This window comes from Sitophilus oryzae, unplaced genomic scaffold (genome assembly GCF_002938485.1).
Source record: "Sitophilus oryzae breed Bouriz unplaced genomic scaffold, Soryzae_2.0 scaffold_829_pilon_pilon, whole genome shotgun sequence".
Classification (NCBI taxonomy): Eukaryota; Metazoa; Arthropoda; class Insecta; order Coleoptera; family Curculionidae; genus Sitophilus; species Sitophilus oryzae.
In genome coordinates, this window is record NW_022147449.1 from 352481 (window position 1) to 364365 (window position 11885).

Below are 11885 nucleotides of genomic sequence, written 5' to 3' on the forward strand. Positions count from 1 at the left end.
AGCATTGTCGCTTTGTGGCCATCCCTTTTGTGGGACAGACACGTTGTCGCTTAGCTACGAAACAACAACATTAAGCTATGTCGTCTTGTGGCCATCCCTTTTTGTGGAACAGACGCCTTGTGGCCTTAGCTACAGCTATGTCGCTTTATGGCCAAGCGCGCTTTTAGGGGAGGGGTAATGGGGGTAATTACCCCCCCAGACCAACCAAACTTACAAAAAGTTATTTTTTTTAAAAGTAAAAAATTGTTTATTATCTAAAACAAATAGTTTTACACGCAAACATATGTTTTTTACACCTAAAAGACTATTTTTTTACGCGTAAAAATATACTTTTTAATTTATTAGTTTTTCAACATTTTAAACTACACTTTTTTAAACATGTCCTTCAAATCCTTCAATTTAATTGCTGTTAGTGAGACGTTTTACTTCAAATATGCGCATGCGTAGTGCACACTTTTTTATAAATTTAAAATTACCCCCCTTAGAATTTTTTTCTAAAACCGCCATTGTTTGTGGATATCCCTTTTGTGGAACAGATGCCTTGTCGCTTAGCTACAAAACAACAACATTAAGCTATGTCGCCTTGTAGCCATCCATTTTTGTGGGACAGACGCCTGGTCGCTTAGGTACGAAATAACAACAAACGCTATGTCGACTTGTGGCCACCCTTTTTTGTGGGACAGACGCCTTGTCCCTTAGCTACGAAACAACACCATTAAGCTATGTCGCTTTGTGGCCATCCCTTTTGTGGCACAGACGCCTTGTCGCTTAGCTACGAAACCACAACATTAAGCTATGTCGCTTTGTGGCCATCCCTTTTGTGGAACAGACACCTTGTCGCTTAGCTACAAAACAACAACTTTAAGCTATGTCGCTTTGTGGCCATGCCTTTTGTGGGACAGACGCTTCGTCACTTAGCTACGAAACACCAATATTAAACTATGTCGCTTTCTGGCCATCCCTTTTGTTGGACAGACACCTTGTTGCTTCACTATAAAACAACAACATTAAACTATGTCGCATTGTGGCCATCCATTTTTATGGTACCGACGCCTTGTGGCCTTAGCTAATAAACAACAACATAAATATTTAACTATTTTATATACTTGATTATGGTGATGTGATCATGTGCGTTTTCCAGTGAAGCTCAAGTTTATTTTATTTTTATAGATTGCGAATTGCGTGATCAAAGATTATCATACAAGTGTCCCGGCATCGGCATCCAAGCTGAGTTTTGTTTCTTTTTATTTTTGTTGATGTTTGAATATTGAATACTAAATTCATAACAACACCCGATTCATATATTATAATATATAATATTAATAAAATTATATTATGTTTTTCTTTCTCATTTTTACAGTTCAGTTACAAATCTGTGATAAAACTACAAATTAATAAATTGATCGGTGTTAATACATGAAAGCAAATTAGAGAACGCTGCAATACTTATATATGTTTATCAGTTTCTTCTTTTTTCTAACGATTAGAACACGAGGTAAAAAAGGTTTCTTTGTGCAAATCCTAATAATTCTGCTTTTAATAAGCGAAAATTGTTCCCTTTTACCACCCCACCCTTTTTCCTTTCTAAGCATCAATATTAGCTTTCACTTTCTGGCAAGCGCCTGTGTCGGGGCAAATATCTTGAGATCCAACGAGGCATGGAGTGCTAGGCATTCCACTTCACGCTAGAATGGACGCCAAATGGGGTGCGTAACATTCTGACGTTTAGAATGGGCGGGCGACGGAGGGGATCAGGATGGAGCAAAATCATTAGGCCATATGATCAATCTATTTGGGATTTTAGACGGCTTACTCCTGTGCCTGCATTAGTAGGTAAATATTTTCTCGATTGTACTTAACGTTTAAGATATTTTTCAGGTAATGATATTATGTAGTAGTAAAAACTTTGTATTTTTTTCTTTAAAAGTTAATAATTCTTAATAACACATCTACGAATCTTATTAGTTACGTTTATTTAAGGTCAACCTGGTGTTCTTATTACTGAATATTGGAGTACATTAGTAAAATATTAATGGCATAATTATTTCAAAATGTTCTTTAGAGTGTAACAAAAAATGATTTTTTTTATTTTGTTATTACTTATTTTTATTTTATTTATTATTATGTTCCTGCGAGATAGATGCGACATCATGGAAATATCATCTGTTATCAATTCTGTTTGACGTTTCACTTGACAGCTTGACACATTTGAATTTGCTTTGAATATTTGCGAAGTTGTTGGGCTTTTATGACTTTATATTATTTCGTGTTTATTTTATAATTGGGTTGTTTTATGCAAAGTGTATAAAGCAGAGACTTTCAGCTCTGTCACGTTGGAACCCGCTTTATAGTAAACTTTTCGATTTTTGGCTTATTATCAACTACAAACGATGCAATTGATTGTAGTAAATTCAATTTTTTTGTAGTGCTAATAATTAGCCAGAAAAAGTAAACAATTGTGCGCAATGTAATAACGAATAAAAATATTGTTTTAACAAATGTCTAAAAATCTTCAAAATCGTTTGTAGTTTTATGTAGTAGCAAAAGAACTCAACGAAAGTTTCTCGGAATTAGAGAATTATAGTAAAATTTGGAAATTAACATAGTTTGACATAATGTCTTTAACAATATTTTTTTCTTAATTACGTTGCGCACAATTGTTTACTTTTATTGGCTAGTTATTAGTAGGTACTACAAAAAATTGAATTTACTACAATCAATTGCATCGTTTGTAGTTTGTATACAACTAAAGACATTATGTCAAACTATGTTAATTTCCAAATTTTACTATAATTCTCTAATTCCAAGAAACTTTCGTTGAGTTTTTTTGCTACTACATAAAACTACAAACGATTTTGAAGATTTTTAGACATTTGTTAAAACAATATTTTTATTCTTTATTACATTGCGCACAATTGTTTACTTTTTCTGGCTAATTATCAGTACTACAAAAAAATCGAATTTACTACAATCAATTGCATCGTTTGTAGTTGTATACAACTAAAGACATTATGTGAAACTATGTTAATTTCCAAATTTTACTATAATTCTCTAATTCCAAGAAACTTTCGTTGAGTTTTTTTGTTACTACATAAAACTACAAACGATTTTGAAGATTTTTAGACATTTGTTAAAACAATATTTTTATTCTTTATTACATTGCGCACAATTGTTTACTTTTTCTGGCTAATTATTGGTACTACAAAAAAATTGAATTTACTACAATCAATTGCATCGTTTGTAGTTTGTATACAACTAAAGACATTATGTGAAACTATGTTAATTTCCAAATTTTACTATAATTCTCTAATTCCAAGAAACTTTCGTTGAGTTTTTTTGTTACTACATAAAACTACAAACGATTTTGAAGATTTTTAGACATTTGTTAAAACAATATTTTTATTCTTTATTACATTGCGCACAATTGTTTACTTTTTCTGGCTAATTATTGGTACTACAAAAAAATTGAATTTACTACAATCAATTGCATCGTTTGTAGTTGATAATAAGCCAAAAATCGAAAAGTTTACTATAAAGCGGGTTCCAATGTGACAGAGCTGAGACTGAGAGAAAAAAACGGCGTTAGCGATGGCTATGAAGTGAAGATCGCTGTCATTTTATATGTAAAATTATATGGGGAATGTCATCGATGGTCATCATCCTTTGCGAATCGCGGCTAACTTATGCACGGTTTTTCGTACGCGGTTGGTATTTAAAGTTGTTTTGAGCTGACACTTTCAATTTTAGTATTATCTCTGTGACGGTTTGATAAAGGTGTATTAAAACTTCATTATGTCCTCAAGTTCCACCAGCAGTTCAAAGGGAGATTTTCTTATTTTATGTACAACAGATGTAGAAGAAGAAATGCGTGAGAACAAAAGGAGAAAATTCTGGATTCATAACATTAATATAAAAAGAAATGCGTACAAATTTCACTCAGGTTTGTTGGAAGACAAAAGAAAATTTTTCAAGTACCTAGTATTCTATTATAGAATGACCTAAAAAAAAATTTGCTGAACTACTTTCTTTGTTAAGACTATAGAGCGTCAAAATTCTAGAATTCGCTGCGCAGTTGGCGTTAACGAAATACTTTCAGTTTGTCTCTGTCTCAAGTTTTTAATAGTGTCTAAGTAAAATTCCTAGAGAATAATTTGTATTATTTTATGGAATGCATGCTTTTTTAAATGGGTAGATCTTTTCGTCATAACTGCGCGATATGCTTTAATCCACCAAAGGTTTTGCCTGCCAAGGACTTTGTCTCTTGCAAAGATTTGATCCGAAGGCGTGTATCCGAAGGCCGGATCCGCAGGCCGAGCCTTTCCGTGTATGAACAGCTGATTACTATAAAATTGTATTTATTGTGCTTATTATCAGCTGAGTATAAACACGTAGAATGACAGTCGAATTTGTAGATGCTAAAAAGGGAAAACAGAAATTGTTACTCCACAGTTATTTGTATCAAAAAGACAAGGGGGAAGATGCTATATGACCGGAAAAAAAAACGGCGGCGTAAGCGTTGTCTATGAAATGAGATCGCTGTCATTTTTTATGTAAAATTATACGGGGAATGCTATCGATCGTCATTTCTAAGCCAATTGGACGGTTTTTTTTCGATCATACGGGTACAATTTAATGAAAATGTAAATATTACAAAAAAATTAAGTGCAATGCTCAAATAATAGGGGAACAATTTTTTGTGGGAAAGCATCAATAGCATCACACATAATCATATTGCTGATGCTAGAGAAGTGGAGAATGATCAGTTGAATCATGAAAACTATACGCAACAGTGATAAGACGACGCAAGACGCGCTCTAACGCATCTGCTAGTCTAAGTCAAGCAACGTCAACCACTCTACCAAAAGTAAGCAGTAGGTACCTACTAAAAGAAGTACGTTGGAAACCAATATTAGAAGAAGAGAGTATGCAGCTTCAGTTTTACCTCTTCACCGAAAAGATATTGTTTTCACTATAAAGTAATCTTTTACCAATAATCGATATTTCGGGGAATTTTTATTTCTGTTAATTTTTAATTTGGTGATATTTCTTTTTGGCGGGTAATTTTGTTTTCGGTCGGATTGTTTTTGGGCAATTTTCTTAGATCCACTGAATACTTAAATGCTATTTCTGCCTACCAACGGGACTTTTAGTTGATGACGAAAACTGTCGCCAAAAACGTTTTTCATTTTGGAAACTGTAGTTGCTCTTGTGTTAAAAACGACAGAACTTCTATTTTGTCGCCATTATTGTCCGTTTGGTGGAAATCGGCCTTATTATAAGACAGGAATTTAGAATAAACAATATGTGTCAAATTGAGATTTTTTATATACGATATTATACAAATACAAGTCTATCCAACGACAGGATCCCTGACAGTGACAATAGTCTCTGTCATTTTAATTCATAGTTAAATTACATTTTCTGTCATTTTTTGGATGTCTCTTGTCGAAATCTTTCCTGATTCGTAACACAGATTATATATGGTATTAACTAACAATCATGAAGCAACTTTTCTTGAAACTGACTGAGATATGTATACATCATTTAATTTCAGGTATCTATATAATATGAAATATCTTAAAAAGAAACTTACCCGATCTGCCGTTACAGTCAGGCCCGCTCATCGTCGCTCCATGATCCGGTAACATCGCCGGGTTAATCATGTGCGGATAAAACTCCAACATCTCGAATCAGTCTTTTTCTTCAACAACAAAGAAACAGTTCTTCCACTAACTTTGAAACAACCCAAACTGTCACCTCAACAATATCATCGTGTTTTTTAATCACTAATTCAGGTCAAAACACTCGTAGGTATTTAGAAAACTAACCGAAAATTGTCGAATGTATTTTATTTTCGTTAGTTGATAATAATAATATACCGGTATGAGAGATCAGATGACATGTAGTTGTGCCGATTCCGTCGAACGGACTGTCGCGTCACACTACAGGTTGTCAGTGACATCTCGGGGTTGATTTTGCCCCTCCCTTCCATGTCACGGCCTGACCCACCTTCAGTCGTTTGATTGCCCTTGGGGGAGGAGCCTAATCGAACCCCCTACGTTAAAGGCTTGCGCATAACGCTCCCGGTTTGGAGTCGGGATACGGGATTATTCTGGTGGTGGCATAGTGCTGTGTGGGGATATATTTCGTATTTATGTATATACGGTGTTATAATGAAAGTTTCTTTCTTTTTTGGTTCTGGTTTAGTATTAGGGTTAGATATTTACTAGTTTTTGGTTATGAATATATATGAATGTTTGGGTTGTTGGGGGGATAAATGTGTCAAGTTAATGGGCTTTTAAACGGAAATAGTGTGTTCTAGGAATGAGGATAAATGTTATTAATAATTTTTTGGTTTATGATTATGCTACTAACCAAGGTTGTCCCATTTTCATTTCTTTTTGATCAAACTAAAAAAAATATATTTTACATACAAGCACTTTGAAAGAAAGTTTATTTTTGGTTCTTTTGAAAAAAACAAAACTCCAACAAAAATTGTCTTTCCACCCATTTTTTAGCAGAAACAACATAATATTAATTCATTTATATATTGGGTTTCGTAAAGAAGCCAGTATTCTAAAATTTAATTTTGATAATAACTTTAGTGTTTTAGATAGTGTCCCCTATATATTTTCTTGATTTTTAGGTTCTAGGTGCATAAAATTCTCTTTCATCTTGTATATATACAGGATAACCCAGGCTTTCGAAAAAGCTCTAAGTTATTTGCGATTTTTATTAAAAACAAAATTGAATAATGTGTGGATAACCCTTATTTTATCATCTAGGTGCATCTTTTCTCGATAGTTTATTTTTCTTGGAGATATTCGCTTTTGTAGTAAGTTATGGTCCCGAAGCAGGCTTTTTTGACATAAGATTTGCTTCGTTGATTACGGTCCGTTCCCTAGGTGTAATTCATTACAAATTTGAAAAGCTGGCAAACGGCGTTTTTTTAACGATAAACTTTCGATAAGTCGATCGTTTTGATTCGAAATTCTCATACGAAGGTTCCTGGACATCTAGCATATGAACTTGTCTCGAGGAAGCGTACTTCGTGCACACCTAAATCTGTCAGCGATATAATTTTGATCTCTATCATCTTCAATTAGAGTAACTATAGTGGACACAAGTTCTCGACTTAAAAACATATCTGCTAGAGTAACTGCCCGACAACCAACACACAATAATAAAATGATTTTTCAATAACAGTGACATTACATAAATCATAATCACTAAGTATTTCCTAAGTCTGTTGACTGGGACCAAGAGCAAAAGCTCGGTTTTAATGTAAAATTACAAAAAAGTTAGTGTCTTCTTCAAAAGTGAATATCTCCATCAAAAATAAAGCTATAGAGATGAATCAAAAAACAAACTTTTGAAAAAGGATGTACCTAGATGATAAAGTCATGTTTAGGTTCCTTGCCGTCTAAATATATCCCACAGGGTCTTTTAAACTTTCACCAAAATATCAACATTTTGTTTTCCCTCGTATAATTGACAGACGGAAATTTTCATTTTTAATTTAGAAAGAGATTATAAAAATTCAAATAATTTAAATACATATTGCTTAAATAATCATCAATATCGGCCTAGTAGAACAAAATATATTAAACTTTATTACATTAAAATTTTAAGATGCCCGTTTTTCGTGATTGTGAGTGTATATCATGATAGTGATGGGCATTACGATTCTTTTTAGTGAATCGAATCACACGATTCAATTTTTCATATTGAATCGACTCCTACGATTCGTTCGTTTGAACGAACCACATGCACAATTTATGTTTCATAAAAACAAGAATCGTAACTGGCACTACCGGTGCTTATTTGGCCGGACAATTACTTAAGGGACCTGAAAAAGAAATATACAGTTCTTTCATTTGTTTTTCAACACATGAGACTGGAGTAATTGGACTGATTATTTACCAATAATATCAAATTATCAATCTAATTCTTGGTTATTAAAGACTTCTTTAATATTTTTGAGTCTATTTTAATTCCGATTTGATAATCATATAACATATAATAAATAGTAGGTATATACCTAAAAAAAATACCTAAAATAGCGTCCGGTTGACTTGGAAATGAACATCGATGACATTCCCTATATAATTTTACATATAAAATGACAGTGATCTACATTAATTTCATAATCATCGCTGACGCCGTTTTGTTTATCATATTGAGCAGAGGCCAACAATATTTTTTGAGGCGTCAAGTTGCAAAACCCGTCGTATCCCACAAACGTTGTTTCGCAACAACTGTTTTAGCAAATGTTTGAAGCGTTAATTAACAAAAAAACGTGTCCATTGAGTGGAATCATTGTTTTGTATCTCGATTTACTAGAAATAAAAATTAATATTTAATTTTTAAACAGAAAAAGCACAAAAATAATTGGGATAAGGCGGGTTTTGTTGCAGTATGATGCATATTGGCTATGGGCCTAACCAAATGAAGAACTCATCGTTTTATATGTAAATTTTTATTGGAAATGTCATTGATCGTCATTTCCCAGGCAACTGGACGGCGTTTTTTTAGATCATACAGTATCTGCATCCTACCTTGACTTATTGATTTATACTATTTAAAATGCGGGATTTGTAACAGTAAAATGCAAATATAAGTGGATAAGACGGATTTTGCTGCAGTAACGTAATTTGTAGAGAATTCTATATAGGAATAGGCGACTTTTACTGTAGTTTGGGATTATGTTTATGTATATTTCAGGATCCCACTATTAATATATGTCATCAGGCCATTTTTTTTAAAAGAATAAAGCGGGTTTTACAACTTAACGCCCCATTTATTTGTGTTGCTTAAAAACACGATTTCGTTTTTTAGTGTAACATTTAATGGTTCATACTTGGTAAATATTATTTTAACAAAAATATTAACGTGAAAATTAAATGCATTACAGATACTCTTGTACTAAGCACAGCATAAATAAGTTTTTTCTCGTAAATAACTTTCTTATCGTTTGCATTTTATGCCCGTGATGTTAGTATAGGGATCTTGTTCAAGTCTAAATATTTATGGCGAACTATCTTTATGCCTATATCACTGTCGCGCGGTAAAAATGAACAAGTCGCATTATGATCCGATTTAGTTTTTACGATTCTTTTTTACGGGTGTTTTGTTCAAGTCTAAATATTTATGGCGAACTATCTCTATGTCTATATCACTGTGGCGCGGTAAAAATAAACTAGTCGCATTATGATCCAATTCAATTCTTACGATTTCTTTTTACTGCTGACCGTTCAAATTTTATGGATCCGTGCTGGCCACGATTCAAATGAACGAACCGTATTGTAAGCAATGAATCGAATCCCACGATTCATTTTTAACGAACGAGCCGTAGAAACGAACGATTGCATTGTGATCCGATTCAATTCAGACGACTCTTTTTTACGGCGGATCGTTCAAACTTTATGGATCCGTGCTGGCCGCGATTCAATGTAATGAACCGTATTGTAAGCAATGAATCGAATCCCACGATTCATTTTTAACGAACAAACCGTAAAAACGAACGATCGCATTGTGATCCGATTCAATTCAGACAAGTCTTTTTTACGGCTGATCGTTCAAATTTTATGGATCCGTGCTGACCACGATTCAATTGAACGAACCGTATTGTAAGCAATGAATCGAATCCCACGATTCATTTCTAACAAACGAGCCGTAGAAACGGACGATCGCATTGTGATCCGATTCAATTCAGGCGTCCCTTTTTTAGGGCTCATCGTTTAAATTTTATAGATCCGTGCTGGCCACGATTCAATTGAACGAACCGTATTGTAAGCAATGAATCAAATCTCACGATTCATTTTTAATTCTCGTCCAATCTTTGCCCACCTCTATATCATGATACTCCCTAATAGTTAACATGAAAACTATTGTTCATTTTATAATTCATTAAAACCTGTTCCATGTAACTAATATCTGTCTTCTTCTCTAAATCGGATTAAATCGACCTTGATTCTCACACACCTAATTAAATTATTTTTCCCAAACCTATTTTCCTTCATAGCTCCTTTAGTTCCCGGGAGCAACCGTCGCCCAGGTCCGATTTTAATAATCCGTACCGGCGGCAACAGTCAATAAACATTCATAAGTCGCCCCGGGGAAGGCAAAGGTTTTGGGGGCCTTTGAAAGAGAGATCTAGATTGGGTGTCGGCGGGCGGGGTAATTTGTAAATAGTTGCGGCACGTGTCCGAACGGCGCGGAAAAACAGTTACGGGCATCGGCGACACGTGCCCAACGCCGCACACGTCGATATATTGGATGCCGAACGATTTAGGATATAGTGGAGCGGGTTTTTCTATAACGGTCTTAAGAGTCTATTACGCTGTACTGTCTGGATGGCTCTCAGGGATCGGGTAAAGCGGGTGTGTGGCCGAAGGAAATATATATTATATTTTAGAAATCTGCTTAAGGCTTAGCCCGATCCTGTCGTGTTAAGCCACAAATTCAAAAAACATCCAAAATTCCAAACACACGTGCATTGATTAAGGATTGATTAAGGTTTGCAGAGCTTCAGCATTTACTATAAAATAGCGAGCAATTTGTTACAAAACCATATAAATTATATATCACTGTAATCACAAAACTTTAATCTATTTCCGTATTGTAACGGAATTTTAAATAATGTCTTTATTTTCGAGAAAATTTAGTCCAAACATAATGCATATTTTGTTGATGTTTGACCATCAAAATCTTAAAAATAAAGAAGTTGTCTAAAAATATGCTACAATACGGATATAGTATAATCCTTTATCTTTAATTTCCTTCTTCGTTTGTGTAAAAATACCTAGCCAGTTTTACATAAAACGTTAAATGCCGAAGGCTTATTTTGTTACTTAACCGGACTAGTGAAATAGACTCTTAACGGGCGTTTACATTTACGTTCGGTGTAAGTAGTGGTGGAGTTCAGAGTGGTAGAGTGCGTACTATCTCACTTCTAGAATAATTTAAACAGTTTATGCTAGTGACAGTATAGTACTATACCGGGTGGTGCATCGTCGTTGGAAACAGGAAATTCCATGCAAATTTTGAACCGTCCACATATTGGCTCTCCTGTTAATTTTACAGCGCAGTTGTAAATATTTTTTTAAGGCCTGCGTATGCTTAATATACATGTCAAATTAGAACAATTTTGGAAAATCCGATTTTAAGTAATTTAAGAAAAACTGCATCTTTTTTAAATTATAACTGACCAGGTAACAATGCAAAATCAGGCAAATGCCAACGTGCCTTAAGTTGGCATCCTATAATTTTGTCGATGTCAAATTGTATTTTCTAAACGTTAGGCTTTTGCCTCATTTGAACCAGTTCTACATTATAAAAATACATTTCGGGGATACTAAGCATAGTTACTAAAACGTAATAGTGTAGATAGCCCCATACCAGCGCAACAAATTGAAACTTAAGGTATGTTGACATTTTACTGCTTTTACATTGTTACCTGTTCAGTGTTAATTTAAATATAGATGCAGTTTTTTTTTAAATTCCTTTAAATCTGCTTGGCCAAAATTGTTCATTGCACGTGTACTCAGCATAGACAGGTCTTTAAAAAAGCTATTTACGACTGAGCTGTAAAATTATTAGGGTGCCAATGTTTAGACAGTTCAAAATTTGCATTGGATTTTCTGTTTCCAAAGACGCGACGGCGACGATGCACAACCCGGTAAAGGAGAGTGGATAGCACCAGGGGAGAGTAGAGTGGATATCACATGTGGAATAATACTTCTACAATCTTACTTTATAGGTTTGCTAATTGACCATACCAATGCAAACAGGCTAGGTTAGCTTTAGCAATGGAGAGTGTTTTCTACTAGATGTAGATTGTAGGTAGTTTCTCCACCATCTCTCGGCCATTTTCGTGATTGCTT

At 34.2% G+C, this 11885-nt stretch overlaps 1 protein-coding gene across 1 annotated transcript in view; it reads right to left on the reverse strand.

Annotated features, from left to right (window-relative positions):
• Window positions 1–5936, reverse strand: part of LOC115889707 (LIM homeobox transcription factor 1-beta) — a 31983-nt gene extending 26047 nt beyond the window's left edge. Inside the window, exon 1 of the mRNA XM_030909769.1 lies at window positions 5594–5936. Within this exon, the coding sequence (XP_030765629.1) occupies window positions 5594–5684 (91 nt within the window). The 5' untranslated portion in view covers window positions 5685–5936. The remainder of the gene's footprint in view (window positions 1–5593) is intronic.
• Window positions 5937–11885: the final 5949 nt, after the last annotated feature.